This window comes from Serinus canaria, chromosome 24, assembly GCF_022539315.1.
Source record: "Serinus canaria isolate serCan28SL12 chromosome 24, serCan2020, whole genome shotgun sequence".
NCBI lineage: Eukaryota > Metazoa > Chordata > Aves > Passeriformes > Fringillidae > Serinus > Serinus canaria.
In genome coordinates, this window is record NC_066337.1 from 2,089,734 (window position 1) to 2,108,774 (window position 19,041).

The 19,041-nt window shown below is 44.2% G+C and overlaps 1 protein-coding gene across 3 annotated transcripts in view; it reads left to right on the plus strand.

The window, feature by feature from the left end:
- The window catches only part of PKNOX2 (PBX/knotted 1 homeobox 2), a 102,897-nt gene extending 84,601 nt beyond the window's left edge, over positions 1-18,296 (plus strand). For all 3 annotated transcript variants that reach the window (XM_050983632.1, XM_030232129.2, XM_030232128.2), the window contains 7 exons: positions 2,945-3,133; positions 9,763-9,895; positions 9,969-10,066; positions 12,763-12,882; positions 14,588-14,664; positions 15,839-16,017; positions 16,713-18,296. In XM_050983632.1, coding sequence (XP_050839589.1) covers positions 2,945-3,133; positions 9,763-9,895; positions 9,969-10,066; positions 12,763-12,882; positions 14,588-14,664; positions 15,839-16,017; positions 16,713-16,960 — 1,044 coding nt within the window. In that variant the 3' untranslated portion in view covers positions 16,961-18,296. The remainder of the gene's footprint in view (positions 1-2,944; positions 3,134-9,762; positions 9,896-9,968; positions 10,067-12,762; positions 12,883-14,587; positions 14,665-15,838; positions 16,018-16,712) is intronic.
- Positions 18,297-19,041: the final 745 nt, after the last annotated feature.

Here is a 19,041-nt window from a genome sequence, read left to right on the forward strand (position 1 = left end):
CAGCCTCCATGGGGTCAGCGAGGTTCCTGAAAACAGCTGAGGTTGCTGGTTGGTTTGTGCCCCAAAACTTGCAGGCTCTGTAGGAATTACTGCTCCTGCAGTAGTGTCAGCATGCTTGTCTGGCACGTCTGGTTTGAAGGGTCATGGCCAGCTCATGTCCTAGGAGCAGGGCAGGATGATAACTTTCCATAAGGTCATGGATCACAACAGTTTGGAACACTTGGACCAGTTCTGGTGGATTCTCTGCCGCATCAACTCAAATTTCCTACTGCTGGAAGGTGCCTCAGAAGACTCTGCTTTGGATTTCTCTTGTGTGGACCTCAGGAAATATCCCCAAATCCTGTTATTCTGTCCAGAAAAGCATCCAAACATGGTCTCCATGGCAGACATGTGGGAAGACAAGTTCATGGCACCATCCTGATGCTCCACAAGCAGATTTTCAAGGTCTGAGGGGGAATTCTGTGCACCTCTGATGATGGAAACAGCAAAGCACCTCCCCTGAGGGGTTATGTGTCCCCTGGGACTTGTTAGCAGAGGGATTTCCATCCCAAAAAAAGAAACAAAATCAGGAAATTCACAGGCTCCTTTTTCCAAGTATTGCAGGTATCAAGGAGGTGATTTTGCATGATATCACATATCACAAAGGGAAGAACTAGCAAAACTCACCTAGGTGCAAGAACTACTGTCTTTTTAAAAAAGCAAGAGAGGATTTGAAGGTGAGGTAAAATCCCACATGTTTGTGCCCAACTTCAACTTGTGGAGGAGAGTTTTTTAACATCCCTAAACCAAGAGTCTGTGGAATGCCCTCCAAAAAATTTGCAGGCTAGGCAAAGCCCCCCTTTTGCATATTGCTAAACTTATTTTGCAATAACTGGTAGTCAAGAACAGAAATTGCTCTGGGACAAGCAATCAAAAAAAACCCCAACTCACAGGAACACAAGAATATAACCAGTGTTTGGGATTATTTCAGTTTTTGGACTGAACAAATGCTGAGGTGCACCAACAAACCTCCATCTCTTTAAATTACATAAAAATGGATGTAATGGTCTGGCAGGAGGAGAGAAATGGAGCCAGATGAAGGAAAAAATTCTAAAATTTTGGGAAAGGAAAACCTATTTCTGTACATATCAAGATGAAACATCACCAGCAAATAGTCAGTGCAGGAAATGTATCCACATTGGCTCTTTTCAGGTTTTGTGTGGTTTCTAAAAAAACCCACCCACATCACACCAATCATGGTTTTTTGGCATATTCTGAAGCAACTCTTGCTGCCAAGGTGAAATTTGTCCATGGGCAGTTGAATTGATCCCACTGATCCCATGTATAACTACAGCACTCGATGCATTCATGTTCTTATATTTCTGTATCTGTTGCTGTGCCTTTCTGTGTGCCTGTGTCTCTGTTTATCTGGGTTTGCCCTAGTTCTAGTACATAGTTGGATGTATATTTTCTATGCAATGCCCAGAACTCCACCAGAAAAGGAGGAGCCATGCACCTCAGTGTGGGTAACCTGCACCACGACAGAGGACGTGGTTGATATGATGCTGGGAATTCTGGGTTAAAAAGACTTGCAGTGCTCAAAACTCAACATTTCAACCTGCTCTTCAGCTGACACTTTCCCCCTATTTACATTATCCTTTTTGTTGTCCTTGATATATTTTGGGCATTGTTTTTCCTTTCTTTTGAACGCCACCCATTTGCCAGAAGCTGGTGACGGCACAGCAGGGCTGCAAAGGCCAGTGGCATTAGCTATCATTAGAATAAGAGTCATGTATTCCTCGCTGCCAAGATGCACATAATTAGAAATTAGAAAAAGGTCAGATCTCACCATTATCAACTCAATCAGCTGCCGAGTGCCACACAGTCAATTAATTCAGCATCTGTATTTTTTACAACCCCGCGCACGTCCGCCGTCGGACTGTAACTCTTTATCCGGACAGATATACGACGCAGCCGAGCAGGGACATAAAATGAGACCCTAAGCAAATGAGCTGAGATAATTGAGAGATTTATTTTTTTACATATATGTGTCAGGTCTTCTTGCCTTTGCCCTTGAATATTGACTTTCATGGCCGGTGAGCCCTGGGAGGATGCGGAAATCCTGGGCACGACACCTCCACCTTGTGCTTTGCCTGTGTCAACTGCGGAGGAGGGGGGAAAAAAACAGGAAAAAAAAAGAAAAAAAGCAAAAAAAGAAGCTAAATAAAAGATTTTTCCAGCCTCAACCTATCATCCCTGTTGTTCACCAACCAAAAATTCACCTTCTCTGTCGTGGAGCTGCCACTGGAGTTTGGCCCTGGATTTTTCAGGATGTTTCCCAACCATGGCAACTTGCAGTTTGTAAAGATGACCACTAAAATTTGCAAGTTAAAAACACTCTTTGAAATGCAAAGACGCTTTGTTACATAAAACCGGATTTATTGCCCCGGAGTGAATAGCTGAAATTTTATATATTATGCAAGATTTCAAACAGCGGCTGTAAAACTTAAGGTTTCAGCTCGGTGAGAGGAATGTTTTATGTGTAAATTTTTTAAGGTTTATGGGGTACGTTTTAATGAGGCCCAGGCTTTGCACCAGCAACAGCTCACGGCTGAGTTGCAGCCCCGTAATCTTGTTAGAAGAAGTGGCCTCCAGAGAAAACCAAACACTTTTCAACAACGAGGGGTTTGGCTTGTGCTCTTTCTTTGGGGCATGGGGAGCAATTCCCATGAAGGCAGTGGTGAATTTGGTGAATTTTTTCCTCTTGGATCTCAGGGTTGTGATTGATGGGCAAGGAAGAGGAATGCAGATATGCAGAGGGATGGGCTCTGGGATGGGTTTTGGGCAAGAATATTCATTTCTTGTGCGTGTTGAGAAATGAAGAGAATTTCATTCTGCTGTAGGGGATCAGTTCTACGTTAGATTTGTGGGGGAATATTGATTTTGCCTTTGTGCCCTTGTGCAGATGGTGAAGGCCATCCAGGTGCTGCGCATCCACCTCCTGGAGCTGGAGAAGGTCAATGAGTTGTGCAAGGACTTCTGCAACCGTTACATCACCTGCCTCAAGACCAAGATGCACAGTGACAACCTACTCAGGAACGACCTGGGGGGGCCCTACTCCCCCAACCCCTCCTCCATCAGCCTCCACCCCCAGGTAATGCCCTAAAACTCCTCTCCAAAACCATTGCTGTGCTTTGGCCAACGGGGAGCTGCCAACAAGGTTTCAGACTTGCTCTACAGGAGCTGTGGCCTCCTGAAAAGTCATTGGAGTCTGTGCCCAAGAATTAAAAAAAATCCTGTGCCTTGCTCATAGAGTGCAGTAAATGATGTTTTGGTGACTTTTCCTCCTTTATTTTAAATTTTTTAATGTCCTTTTTTGCATGGGTTGGCAGAGCTGCAACTCCAATGTTTGTGGCTCTGCAAGAGACTCCTAAACTCTAATGTTGCAGCAGTTAAATGTGAGGGCAAGGGAGCTGTGCAAGTGTGGGGGAATATAAACAAGAAAGTTGCAATTTTTAATGAGCTATTGCAAGTTGATGCCAGGAAGGAGAGAAACATCAGGATTTTCTCTGTTATTTCTCTCTCACTTTTTGTTTTAAGGCAGCTCAAAGGATTTTTGGGTCTCAGGTGACCCTTTCTGGCTTCCCTGCTCCTTTTTGTGTCTCAGCAGATCTTGCTCTTCTCCCCCAGCATGATCAACATTCCCTTTGCTTCTTCTTTTCCATAATTTGGAATTTAGCTGGGAGAAGAAGACAATTGGTGTCTCAAGGATAGTGCAAGAGTACAAGGAAATGCCTGAGAGCTGCAGAAATATCAGCTGAAGCAGCCAAAAGAAACTGAACCTTGGTGGTTCTGGGGGCAAAAGAAGGGACTGTAACTCAATATTCAGAAAAGAAGCTGCCATGGGTTGGGGTTTTCATGTGCACCTGCAGTGCAGGGGGTAAATCTCGGCTGGTCGCATCCCAGGAAATGTGATGCTAGATTGTGTTCCCCTAGGGCATTTCCCTCTCTCAGGCACTTGGTTTTGGGGTAGAAAAATGGAATTTAGGGTTGCACAATCCCACCAGAAATAACTGCAAAACCCAAAATAACCTAGGCAGCTCCTGGAGCTCTCCCTAAAAAGGAGACAGGTGGTGGGGCCTTCTTGGGGCTTTTGGGGCAGTTTCAAGGTGGTGGAAAGGAAAAATACCATTTTTAGCAGCTCTGCTCCAGGTGCTGCAGAGTTTGAAGCTCCCAACACGATGAGGGAAAAGCCCCCCAGAAAAGTTCAGTTTCTTATTTAGGTTCCCTGAAAGCACCAAACCACTTAATCATTGATCTAAGAAAGCCCATCCTCACTCTATATTCTAATAATCTCTAGAAATAGACTTATTATCCCTTCGCTGCTTTATGGAAGCATTCCTTATGATCAAAATTAGCAAGACACTTGCATAAAAGAGAACAATAATTGCTCAACGAGCATCTCGTTTGTAATTTATTAGTTTCTATTATTGTGCATTGCCATGGCAACAGCTCACATCCCGGGTGATGAGAGAGATGTTAGATATGAGCCGACAAAGCTCCCGGTCCCAGCAAATGGAGATGCACGTTTTTTATCAGTAATTTTCATGAAAATAATAAGTGAGGGAGTTAATGAGATGGAAAGCCGTCCTGTGGCTATTGTGAATTTTTTTCCCCCCTCCTTCTTCTTCTTTTTTTTTTTTTTTTTTTTAAGTGTTGATCTAATTAGAATGCATCGGTCAGGAAAAGTAATGAGGATTTAGTGTCTCACAAAGAGGTGGGGATCATATCAGAAAATTAGCACAAGTCTTTGGAAAATAATCAGGCCCATGGAGAGGTACCAAGGGCTTCTGATTCCTGGAAACCCAGAGCTGCTGCCATTTCCCTTCTGGGCCAGACTTGGAAGTTGAGGAATTCCAGTGAGGGTTTGGAGGCAGCTGTGAAATAAATGGGAGCACACCCAGGAAAGACCCAGCTGGAGGGGAAATGTTGGCTCGGCCCCTGAGGGATTTTCAGCAGGTGGAGCTGAAACATTCCCAGTGGTGGAGCACGACACAGCCACCATCTCATCTGGTCATGGGGTAAGGATGGCAGAGCAGTGACAGCACAACGGCAAATATTTTCCAACTGCAGCATGTCGAGTGCTTGAGTGCTCCAGCTCATTGAGAATACTTGAGTTTGCAGGGATAAAAAAGGGTGGAAATGCTCCATATCCATCAGCTGAGTTTTAGAGGGTAAGGATGCTCCAGAGAGCTGAAAAATCATGGGATTGGCGTTTAAAAAATGGCAAGTGGGATCATTCCTCTAATTTTCAGCCTGTTGGTTTCATGCTGAGGGGAGGTGCAAAAGCAAACAGGCCATTAATTCAGGATTTTAAACAAATCTAAGTAATGAAATGTAATTAGTATCACTGAAGGAGGTGTCTCAGCAAATAGGTTTTCCTAGGGTTTGGAAGGAGTGTCAATCATTTTGTGTTGAGATACACCAAGTTTGTCATGAAAGTGAAATATTTCAGGTTTTGGCTAAGTGTTTTACCACAGGACATGCTTAAAAAATTATTGACACAATTACAAGGATGTCAACCAAAACTGGGAAAACAATGTCTGGACCTGTTAAAATGTCATCTCAGGACAACCTGTTGGATTTCCTGGGTGCATCCAAAAAGGGTGGTCCTTGCCTGCTGCTGTTTCTGCTTTCTAAGATGGAAAATGCAAGAACTTTTGGAGATGCAAAATGCCTGAGATGATGGGGAGATGAGAGAACACCCAGACAAGGTGTTTTGACTGTTGCTGAAACCTCCTCATGTTGCCAGGTCCAGAGATGATTCCGGGTGTTGGCCGAGTCTGGGTGACAAGGTTGGGGCTTTCCCATGTGAGGAGTCTTCCCTGAACTTTCATGACCTTACCAGGATTTTTGTACCCTCTTTTCTCCATTGCTTCCTCATTTTGTGCTGTGCTTTGTCCTGTGATTGAGTTGTTGCCTCTTTGTCCTGCAAGTCCACCAAGCCATTGATTCCTTTTCTGTTTTTGTTGGTTTCATTCTCCTACCTCAAGTCCTCATTGGGCCCTTTGTAGCCCCCTCCCTTTAATTAATGAGCATTTTTTGAGGTGTTTCTGACCAGGGTGGGAGAGGGGAGGTCCTTCTTTCATGGAAGAAGCTGGAAACCAATTTAAATCAATGTTTAATTTCAACTTTCCTTTGACATCAAAGGGGTCCTCATTGTTCTCCACTTGCAAGAAAAAAACAGTTTCAGAACCAATGGCATTGGGAAGCACAGTGCTGCCAGGGACATTTAAATGGAATCAAATTTTGGCTTTTTCAGCTCTCCTTTGAGATTGGCAGTGTTTGAATGGGCATTTTCAGGGCAGCATTTCTTCCTCTCAGATTAGCTCTCCACAGGATGGTGTGGGTTGGAAGGGACCTGAAATCCCACCTTGTTCCAATGCCCTGCCATGGGCAGGGACACTCCCAGGTGCTGGTGGCTGCAGGTGGGCAGTTGGTTTGGTGGGACTCAGTGCTTCTCTGAACAGATCCTGATTTACCCAGGTTTGCTCTGTGATCAGCCCCGGGTTCCTCTTCATTTCAAGCCAGCTTTGTTCTCATCTCCACGCACCCATCCATTCACAAAGCAGCATTATCAGTTGTCTTGCACGGCTTTGAGTTTGGCCAGCTCTTTCCTGGCAAAACCTTGGGTTTCTTTCTTTTTCTCCAACTAATCCAAATTTTCCCCCAGCACAAGTAATTTTCAGAGTTAGGATGAGCAGAGGTTTTGACACATGGTGTACCACCCAAAAATGAAAATCTGTCTGATAAAGCACGAGGGCAAGGACAGCAGCTCAAGCAGCACTGAATTTTAGCACTTCCTTACAATTTGGCACTTGGACATTTTCCTTGTTGTAAGAAAGGGCTTTTTTTGTGCCATGTCCCAGACCTTTTTCTTCGTTGATGTGGTTTTTAATTGGGAGAGATCTTGTTTTGCTGTTGATCAGTGCTGAGATGTGGGTCTGCAGAGACACCTAGTGATGCACTTGTTTCCACACTCAGATTTCAAAATTGCCAAAAGCATTTCAGCTTGAGGGTGGGCAGGCCCTGGCACAGGGTGCCCAGAGCAGCTGTGGCTGCCCCTGGATCCCTGGAATGCCCAAGGCCAGGCCGGACAGGACTTGGAGCACCCTGGGACAGTGGAGGTGTCCCTGCCATGGCAGGGGTGGAGCAAGATGGGCTTTAAGGTCCCTTCCAACCCAAACCATTCTGGGATTCTGTGAATTTCCTTGAGTCTCAAAATATAAAATATATAAAATATTTTCCACTGCAGAACAGAACAGCCTAACAGAATTTGGCTGACATTTGCAATCTGAGGCAACTGGTATGCAAAATAATTTTTTTTAAATCTTCTTGGAGATATCTCTCTATATTTGTTTGAGGGTGGAGCCTCCACTTCCATTGGGTCACTTTGGTTTCACAGTTCTGCTGCAGAAAGACCATTAATTCCTTTAACAGCTCTTTCCAATGATTACCAATATTCTGCCTTTTTGGACACCAGTGAGATGGTGTTTTGGAAGAGTTTTGGGAGGCCATTTTTTTCCATCACAAAATACTGTTGAGAATGGCTTTGACCACTGTGTCTGGAAACAGCAGTTTCTTGTTCCTATTTTCTGATATTCCAAATTGCTTCTTCCCAATGCCCTTCAAAAAATGGTGTTCTGGATGCCCTTCTTTGGGGAGAATCATGGAAAAACAAGGCAGGGGAGGAAAGCTGGAGGTCTTCAAGCTGCTCCAAACTTCTGGTTGCACCTGGCCATGTCCAGCTGCTTTCTGGTGTTCTCCTGGACCACATTTGGTTTTTTAGGAACATTTCCACTGTGTTTGTCAGCTGGATCCTTTGCCAGGGCCAAATCCAAGAGCGAGCAGAAGAGACTGAATTTTTCTCTCTGTATCCTGAGATATTCATTCCTCAGACTGAAAACTACATCCCCCAGAAGACTGGAGGTGGGGAAGGAATACTAAAAAAAAAAAAGTACAAGTCATATTTGCATTTTTAAAATTAATTCAGCTGTGGAAAGGAATGTCTGGGAAGCGAATGAAAAATTCACAGCAGTTGCAGCAAAATTTTCAGATAAGAAAAATAACAGAAGCAACTTGAGGCAGAGGCACTGGGTCCAACATTCTGGAAATGGCATCACAGGAGGGAAAAGTGCCATAAGGGGGTTTTAAAAGCAAAATCTTGGCATTTATTGAGAATGATGGCACAGGCAAAGTAATGGTGATTGGTGGGGGAAAAGTTCATGAATGTGATGGGGAGAAGGGGGAGAAAAAGGAACCGACCTCAGGTTTCCCCCCAGCAATGGGAAATGCTGGGGAGGGGACCCAGAGCACCCAGCTCCCCACGGGGCAGCAGAGCCAGGGGCTGGTGTGACATGGATGGGTCTGGGGCGTTCAGAGTCCATCTCTGGAGTTCTGCCACCTGCAGAAAGGGAGCTGCAGCTCTTCCCACCCTGACCACATTCTCTGGGTTGGCTTTCCCAGTGCCATTGCACATCACTAATCCAGGGAAGCTCTCTTTCCTTAACCCAAAGGAGAGGAAAGGGTTTGGGTTAGGGTTAGGGTTAGGGTTAGGGTTAGGGTTAGGGTTAGGGTTAGGGTTAGGGTTAGGGTTAGGGTTTGGGTTAGGGTTAGGGTTAGGGTTAGGGTTAGGGTTAGGGTTAGGGTTAGGGTTAGGGTTAAGTTTAGGGTTAGGATTATGGTTAGGTTTATTTTTTGGGTTAGGGATAGGGTTAGGGCTTCCTTAACCCAAATGAGAGGATTCTTTCCTTAACCCAAATGAGAGGATTCTTGATTTAATGCATCAAAATGTAGGGAAAATTAATAAAAGGTGAAAAAAATCCCCTTTGTTGACATTATGTTCAACACTTGAGAAAGAGTTGGACACCAGGGAAGTGATGCAGAATGGGAAAGTCAGTGGAAAAAGGACAAAAAAAAAAGTGCAATTTTATTTCCAGTCCAGTTGGGTGAATTAGAGAGATGTAGTTATCTTTGGTTTATTTTAAAATGATCATTTTATGAATGTTACCATTATTATTTGCAATATCCTGCCCATGTGGAAGCTTGGAGTGCACTGCCCTGTATTCCCCCTGCAGCCTCAACTGTGGGACTCCTCCCTTCCCAAAATGTCACATTAAATACTCAAATAATCCTAAAATATTAATCTTTTAAATATTAAAATAAATAATCAAATAATCATCCCATTTGGGGTCTCTTGGTGGTTGCTCCAGAGATAGGCCTTAAAGTAAAATTACTGCTTTTGGCTCAAAAAATTGCCCATTTTTGCAAGAAATTAGCCTAAAGCTTCAAGGAGTGATATCGATGGGGTTATTTATTATTAACTTTATTAGGTAAGCTGTGCTGGTCACCCTGAATTTTAGCACAGGTTGCATCATCCAGTCTCAGTCAAAGCACCAAAAAAGAGAAATGTTTAGAAAGAAAAAGACAAAAGAAATTCCTTTTGGTCCCTCATGATCATTTTTTCCCCTTCCATATTTTTTTTATGGAAAAGAGTGGCAGCACAAAGAAAACAAGTTTGGTGAAGATGCTCAGTGGGGGTTTTGCAGAGCACAAACCCTTATTTTTCCATTTCTTCCCCCCCACTTGCAACAAACTGAAAAATCCCATTTCCTGCCATTTATCCCGTCGAACTGCCAAAATCATAACAAAATATTTTGGGGGGGGACAAAACCTGAAACTTTGGGGCTGCAGCTGACGCGCTGGGTGTTTTGTTGTGTGCAGGAGATGCTGCAGAGCTCCCCAGCAGCGCTGCCGCCGGCCTCCAACCCCCCCGCGGGCATCGTGGTGCCCGCGGCCGCTCTGCCCCCCGGCAACCTGGCCATGGGCACGGGCAGCAGCTCGCCCGCCGTGCCAGGTAGGCAGCACAGGGGAGGTGTGGGCAGGCCCACTCCGGGGTCTGGGTGCCCCACACGTGTTTTTTGCCCTAGGTGGAGCCTTGTACCAGCCCGTGACCATGGTGACGTCGCAGGGCCAGGTGCTCGCCCAGGCCATCACCCCCGGTGCCCTGCAGATCCCCAACGCCCAGGTAAGGCCTGGCCAGCCCCACCCTGGCACTGCAGCTGGCAGAACCCCCCACTCTCCATAAATCCAATCCTTGGAGGGTCCTACATTTTTAATTAGCAAGAAACGTTGATTAAACCCATCTGCCAGGTGCCTTTGGGGCGCCCAACAAATTACAGCAACAACCTAACAGTGCTTCTATCATTGTTATAAAATATTACACCATATAATAATAATGTACATAATATTATTTAGTGCAACATGTAGCATGTCACAATGTCTGTTATTTGTAATCTGGGATAGAGCATGGTATTTTATTCTGTATGCTTTATAATATGTGTGTGTATATATATATATACATATATACATATATACTGTGCATTGTACATATTGCATATTCTAGACTTTATATTAATAATTATATATAGAGGAGGATAGGATATAGATAGATATTATTGGTGATATTGCTGATATATATATATTGATATTGTTGTTTATATATATAGATAGATAGACAATATTGCTGATATTGCCGATAAATATATATAGATAGATGTTATATATGTAGATATATATTATTGTTTACATATATTGATAGATATTATTATTTATATATATAGATAGATATTATTGTTGATATTATTGCTGATATTGCTTATATATATATATAGACAGATACTATTGCTGATATATATATATGGATAGATATTATTGTTTATATATATATTGATAGATATTGCTGATATGGTTGATATTGCTGATATTGATATAGATAGATAGATAGATAGATAGATAGATAGATAGATAGATAGATAGATAGATAGAAAGGTATTATTGTTTATATATATAGATAGATATTATGCTGATATTGCTGAGATATATATATACATTGATCAATGTTATTGAGATATATATATATTGATATTATTGCTGATATGGCTGATATTGCTGATATATGTATAGAGATAGATAGATTGATGATTGATTGATAGATAGATAGATAGATATTATTGTTTATGTATATATTGATAGATATTATTGCTGGTATGGCTGAGATATATATATTGATAGATGCTATTGATATATATATATATATCGATATTATTGCTGATATGGCTGATATTGCTGATAGATGGTAGATAGATAGATAGATAGATAGATAGATAGATAGATAGATAGATAGATAGATAGATAGATATTATTGTTTATGTATATATATATCGATATTGCTGATATGGCTGATATTGCTGATATAGATAGAGAGAGAGAGATAGATATTGTTTATGTATATATATATAGATATTATTGCTGATATGGCTGATATTGCTGATAGATAGATAGATAGATAGATAGATAGATAGATAGATATAGATAGATAGATAGACAGACAGATATTATTGTTTATATATCTATTGATAGATATTATTGCTGATATATTATAGATCTGGGGTCACTGGCATTGCCTGTCCAGCACAGCAATCATGGCACTTGTGGGGAAGGCTCATTTTTAGGTCTTCCTTTCTGAATTTGGGGATATTTTTCAGCCATTTGCTCTGGTTTTATTCCTTTTTTTTCCCCTGACATTGCAATGAGTTATGCAATGATCCCTGCATTCTTGCAGTGAGACAATGATTTGGAGCAGAGCTGGATTTATTGGCACAGCTTGGCCATGGGCTCTGCCCAACCCCAGGACTTGGGGGAAAAAAAACCCCTTCAATTTCTGTAACACTGCTCCTGGGGGCAGAGCAGCAGAAACTCCCCCCCATTATTCCTGAAATGCCCCATTTTAATTGCAGGAGCCTCTTATCAAACAATCAACAAACAGCACTTTGAAAAGAGGCGGCACCTCCCTGGCAGGATTTTTATTTTTTGCCTGTGCAATGCTTAAAAAATCTCTTTCCATTATATCTCTCCACTGCAGGTTTAAATCTTGCAGCAAAGCCCTCTGTGGTGGGAAAAACATGTGCAGAGGGAATACTGGGGCAGGGAGAGAGCCTGGACAAGCACCTCTGGATGCTCTTCCTGTGCCACTGGCATGATTTATTCAACTGCAGCCCAGGGGAATCACAGGGACCTGCTGGCCTGATGTTTAATTCATCCAGGAGAAGTGTTTTGATGAAGACTTGGGGAAAAAAAAAAATCCCTTTTTAACTCAAGTGCTTAGATTTCAGTTTGGTTCCTGAATCCTCATTAAAACTCCTCTTGCAGCAAGATGCTTCTTTTTCATTTCTGGGGGGCAAAAAAGCAAATTTGGGCTCAATGGGCATCTCCCTCCTTGTGGTGGAAATCAGCAGGGTGAGGAATATGGGTTTGCAAGGGCTTGGTGAGTGGCAGGGTCTTTTTTAACTTTCAGTTGAGAAAAGAATACTTTTATCAGGTTTGGTGTATTTTTAATGTATTTTTTTCTAGGTAAAAGTGTTTTCCTCCTAAAACACACATTGAAATTGGCCATGGTGTCATCACTACACTCCCCAGCAGTGCCATTACCCCTTGCAAAGCATTGACAAAAAAAAAAAAAAAAAGAGATAAAAGATGCAGATCCTGGGATAAAATCTGCATTTATGCAAATTTGGTGGAGCAGGAAATGGGTTTTGGACGCTCCCGTGAGTGCCAGGCTTTTTTCACACATCACACTCCCATTTTGGGTTGCTTTTGCTCATTTTTTGGGTTGCCCCTCACCATGTTCAAGCAGTTCTCTCCCCATTCCTTCTGCCCTGACAGGTGAACCTGGATCTCACCTCCCTCCTTGATGGCGAGGACAAGAAGTCCAAGAACAAGCGAGGAGTCCTGCCCAAACACGCCACCAACATCATGCGCTCATGGCTCTTCCAGCATCTCATGGTGAGCCCCAAAACGCCCTGAAAGAGGGGAAAAAGGACAAAAAGTCCAGAAATCCTCAAATCCAGGTGGTGGTTTGTCTGATTTGTGTTTGGAGGTGCAAAGTGGTGAGTATTTTGGGAGTGTGTTGGGAATGACCACTGTCACTGCAGGTGGGAAACAAATATTCCCTTAAGGCAAGAAGAAGCACACAAATCCAAAAGGGGACTGCTGGGACTTTTGGAAGATGGATAATTGAGCTTTTTTTTTTGCAGTTAGCAGCTCCAAAATATCCTTTTCTAGCAAGCTGGAATGTGAGAGCTGCTCCCAGGTGGGGTTGTAGCACAGCAGCCAGCAGTCAAAACACAGAATTGCAAAGTCACCCTGGTTTGGGGGATTGGAGATGGAAGATGGAGGGAGCTTAGATGCAAACTGGATATTTTTGTGCATGAAGAGTTCTCTCTCATCAGCAGGGCTGGGAGAAGGGCAAAAAGCCAAAAATCCCACATTTTTTCCTGCATAATTCAGCCAAGAACTCACTTGGAAACTGAAACTGGTTGCAAAGGCTGGCTCTCCAGGAAGGCAGAGTGGTGGGAGATTCCCCAAGGTGTCAGAAATGCAGAAGGAAACAGCTCCAAGGAGCAACTTGTGGAAAAATCAGCCAGGATGTGAAGCAGCAGCAGGCTGGGAACTTCCCAGCCTTTTTTTAAATGGAAAATTCTGGATTTATTGCAATGAGGACAAGAGAGTTGTTGTGTTTTGCATCTCCTGTGTTTTTGGAGGGCACAGCTGCATATTTGCAGGCACAAAAAAGACTTTAAAGACCAGAAACTGCAAAGCAATTTTCTGCCACGTGCTAGGAGAACCCCATAGTTTAGGATTTCCAAAATGGAATTGAAAAACTGAAAAAAATTCTTCTGCTGGATGGTTGGATCTTTGCTCTCAGCCTGGTCCTTGTGGTCAGAAGAAATTTGGGCTTCCCCATGAGATTTGTCCATCTGGTGTCAGAGGTGATGTGGTTTCTAACCAAAAATTCTCATCATTTCACTGGAAGTTTTGGGGCACCAGCAGGAGGAAAGAATGCTGCAAATAACACACCAAAAGCAGGATATTTCTGGGCCAAAATTGCCATTTGAAACCACTGAGGCCCCAGTGGGAAGTGAATCTTCAGCGTGCATTGGCTTTGGGTGGTGCTGTCAAGGAAATCACAATTTGGGGCTAACAGCTGAAAAACAAGTCCTGGTAATTGTCACTGGTTTGGGGCTCCAAAACGTGGCATGAGGGGCTGCTTTGATAATAATTTCATTTCTGGGGCTGGAAAAGAGCATTTTAGCCCAGCTGGAAGGAGGGTGCTGAAGCTTTCTGTGCTGCTGGCTCCCAGTGCAGATGTTTCAGGGTGTTTCATTGATGTCTCTGACAATAAAGCAGCAAAAAGTTGCTTTTGAAGCACAAATCTCATGTTTAGCAACAACCATCACTGGAAAATTGCTGGAGTTAAAAAACCCCCAAGAACATTTTCTTTCAAGGAGAGAATTTGATGGAAAGCCTTGGAAAAGCCCTAAGGGCACCCAAGGAAATCTTGATGCTCTTGGATGCCACCCTTCAATTTTGCACTCAGCAAATGCAAGAAGCCACCAAATTTAGGGTGAGAAACAAGAAAAAAAAAGGCAGGTTTTCAGTTTTTCACTCAGGGATGACATCTTGCTACCCCACCTCTCTTTTATTCCAGCACCCCTACCCCACAGAGGATGAGAAGAGGCAAATTGCTGCCCAAACCAACCTGACCCTCTTGCAAGTCAACAACTGGTGAGCAGATACTGGTGGCCCACTCAGGCATTTTGCTGGCTTTGGGACCTTTTCCACCCTGTTTTGGTGCTGTATAATGCTTTTTTTTGGGGAGGAGGGGTAACTTGGGTGGTTAAGGCTGATTCTTGGGGTGTCCTGCACAGGGCCAGGAGCTGGACTGAATGGTCCTGGTGAGTCCTTCCACCTCAGCACATCCTGTGCTTCTGTGATTCTGGGATTTCTGGGAGATGAGCTCAGTGCTGTTTAGTGCCAGCACTGGTTTGCAAGGTTTGCAAGTGCCCTCTCCTGGCAAATCCAATGTGCAGCATTCTCCCAACTCAGCAGGAAAAATTAACACAGAGCTATAATGTGATTGCCTCGGTTTGGAAAGACAGGTGCCTGCTAAGGAAGGCAGGAGCCTCCCCTGACATGGAAAATGTAAACCCTCCTCTTCCTCTAAATTGCTATAAATTTTAAATTAAGGGGCTACCAGGCAAAAAATTATGGGAGCAGGAAATAACAGTTCTTTAACAGGGAAGAAAATAAAAGGATAAAATAAACAATGCAGTAACTAAACCAACCCTGCCAGAGCCAGAGCACAGCCTGACACCCTGTGGATCAGGGGGCTGGCAGCAGTGCCACTGGAATTGTGGCTCAGCCCTCCTGCAGTGCCAGGGCTGGTTCTGCTGGAGCAGGGATCCTGGAGAAGGGTGCACTCTGCCTCTGAAGGTCCAGGGGCAGAGGCAGCTGCTGCTCCTCTGGGAAATCCAGTGGAGAAGCTGTGCTGGTGTCCCAGAATCTCAGATTATATCCAGGTAGGAATGCTTGGCTCCTCCCCCTGGGCTCACATCTCCCATGGGATGCTGTAGCTCTTATCAGCCATGCAGGGACATTCAATAGCCTGGTATCAGCAGGTGTGCCCCTGGAGGGAGGAGTGGGTGTGGAAGAGATAAGGAAAACTGCCCACTTGATAAAAGACACTGCCATACAGATGGCAATAGAATACATCTGGCCTTGCAGTCTGGGACAGTGGCACAGGCAAATGAACAAACCCCCAGCTTTCTGAACCATGAAGCTGATTCCTAAAGCATTATTGTTATTAAATTCCAGCCCATTGATTTGCCATGAGGTTGTTTGAACTCGGTGTTGCTGTAACACCTCTGGCTCACTGCCGCTCTCTCTGTTCCATGGGAAGGTTCATCAACGCCCGGCGGCGCATCCTGCAGCCCATGCTGGACGCCAGCAACCCCGACCCAGCCCCCAAAGCCAAGAAGATCAAATCCCAGCACCGGCCCACGCAGCGGTTCTGGCCCAACTCCATCGCTGCTGGCGTGCTGCAGCAGCAGGGGGGCAATGCAGGGACAAACCCTGACGGTAAGGACAAGCCCCAGCAGCCCCTGCCCTTCCAGAAAGGAGGGGCCGTGCATTAATTGTGGCCTTAATTGGTAATTTCTGGAGGCCTTTATTGAGAGGTGGGGAAGGACAAGAGGCTCTTGCAAGAAGGTCCTTCCAGTGGGCACCAGGATGATGATCACCCACTGGGGGGCATGGCCTGGGTCATCTCCTGAGGAGCTGGGGAAGGGAGGGAGGGGAGATGTGGAAAGATGGAGATGAGAAGACAGATTGAGATAAAATGGGGAGAAGATGAAGAGGAAATAGATGATGAAAATGTAGGGAAGGATAGAGAAGGTGATGATGATGAAGAGAGATGATGAACAAAGAACAAATGAGGAAAATGAAGAGAGAAGATGAAGAGAAGGTGAAGAGAGCAGAAATGAGCATACACCAGACGAGACGAAGAGAAGGAAAGGTAGGACTTGAGGGAAGATGAAAAGAAGATCTGCCCCACCAATTTGGGCATCTGCCTGCTCAGAACTAAGGATTCTTGTTATTTAACGATGCATTAGCTGAAAACATTGAGGATTGGACCTTGGGGAGTGACTGGGGTAGGTGAGACGCCCTATGGGTGAAGCTCTCCAAGCTTTACACTTGAGTTTTTCGTGGTTTATGCATTTCTTTTGTCCTTCCTGTTAGCTGGGGAGTCCTTATTTCTGTGCCTTTAATTCCAGGCTCGCTCAGCATGGACAACCTCCAGCCCCTCTCATCAGCCACTGCCACCATGGCCATGCAGCAGGCGATGCTGGCAGCCCATGACGACTCCCTGGATGGCACCGAGGAGGAGGAGGAGGATGAGGAGGACGAGGACGAGATGGAGGAGGAGGAGGAAGAGGAGGAAGAGCTGGAGGAAGAGCCTGGTGGCCTCCCAGCAGCACCTGGTGCTGACCTTGGTTTGGACCACAGTGACTCACTGGAATAGCTCCTCCTGCACCCTCCCAAATCATTGACAGCACCAGATACAAAACTCCCCCGAAATGCAAAAAAAAATAAAGGCAAGAAGAAGAAATTAGTGAGAAAAAAGCAAACTGGCAGCGCTGGCAGAGGCCCTGGCTGCCCCAGGAGCGCAGGGACCACCATGGCAGCGCACAGAAGTGGACACACGTTTACAAGGCACATATTGTGGCCAGATTAATCTTTTATTTCAGGTTTTATTTTTCTTTTTCCCTTCATTTTTTGGTAAGCAAAAGCATTTTTAGGGAAAGTTGTTTTCCCCACGTGACGCTCGGATGCTGGTGGGCAGCGGTGCGTGGGCCACTGCGTCCATCCCTTGGATTTCTTGGTGCCAAGAAAAGCCAAACCAACCCCAGGACTTGATGCTTTTTGGATTTTTCCCCCAGAAAGGTCATTCACAGGCATAAATACTGGCATGGAGGGGGAAGAAAAATAATCAGCGAGTGCAAATTCTGCTTTATCCAAGGAGGGTTTGGTGCTCGACTCGTGGGATTGCCCAAACCTCCCAACTTTGGCCCCGATGCTGAGGCTGCTTGGTGACTCTGGACACAACTTTCTGGAAAAGGGAGGAAATTCCTCCAAATCCTTTAATTTATGTGCTAAAACCTCTGCTGAATCTGGAAAAAATCCAACTCACCCCATTCTCATCCTCAAGGGCTGAGATTGGAGGCAGAGTTGGGGCAAAGGCTGCCGGAAGTAAAACTTTTCCAAAGGCATTTTGGCACAGAGTTAGTTAAAAATGGGGGAAAAATTGGTTTAAAAAAACTCAAGATTTCACCCAAAACTGAATGGCGATGCACAAGACTCGCCTGGGTGGAAGGAAACAAAGTATTGTTGCTTAAAAGATGATTTCTCCCTGGTATTGTCCCTCCACATGGCAAAATGGTGGAGCTTCAGCCCCATGGGGGAGGGCAGCTGCCAAAAACCCTGTATTTTGGGTTTTTTAATTTCAAATGCTAGCAAAAGGGTGGATTCGCCTTAAAATGTGGCATGGGAGGAAATGCAAAAGCAAACCAGGGCAAAAATAAAAGGAGTTTTCTTCTGCAGGTTCCTGCTCTAAATGTGAGATTCTAGGAGAAGGATCATTTTCTTGGAGGCTTTTTGCCCATATTGTCCTTTTTTTTTTTTTTCCTGGCTCTTGAAGAGTTGACAAAAAGAACCTGAACAAGAGCTGGGTTTAAAAAAAAATCCAAGTGATGCAATGGGCAGAAATGCCTATTTTTGAATACTGATCTGGCGTGAATGTAATCTGTAATTTCATAAAGGATTCATTGTAATTTAGTATTAATTCCTGGCCATTTATTATAAAGTGCTACAAGATGAGGGGTCGCACCTGTATTTTCTTGGCAGCTTCTTCCTTTGAGTGGAGAAGACCCAAAATGCAGGAATAACCCTCCAAAATGGGCAAAACTCCCCTCACAAAACCAACTTACCCCCAAAATGGGTGGATGGACCCAAACTGGTAATTGAGTGATGTGGAGAAAATTAGATTTATACTTCCAAAACTGATGGTCCACCAAAAATGAAAATTTTCTCTCAGACCAGCTCCAATGAGATTTTGCCCACTGATGAATGATGCACACCCCAAAATGAGCTGTTCTCTCCAGAAATGAGGGATTCTCCCCCAAAAGTTCCCCCAGAGTGTTCCAGACAACCCCAAAATAAGTGATGGTCTCCAAAAATGAGGGATGCTCCTCAGAATCAAATGAAGACCCAAAAGGGGCCAATTTCTCCCTGAAATGAGTGATTCTCCCCCAGAATGGGTGCTCACCCCAAAAGGAGTTATATACACACATACATATATATACATATATATCCATATATATACATATATATATATATATATACACACATATATATATACAACTCCAAAAGGAGTTGTATTCTCCAAAAATTCTCCCCCAAAATGAGGGACATGCTCCCAGAGGATGCTGTCCCAAACTGCTCCTTCTGGAAATGAGTGACTTCCCCCAAAATGACTGAATTTGCCCCAAAATGGACAACACTCAGCAAAAATGAGCAACAACCCCCAAATTAGGCACTCTTCCC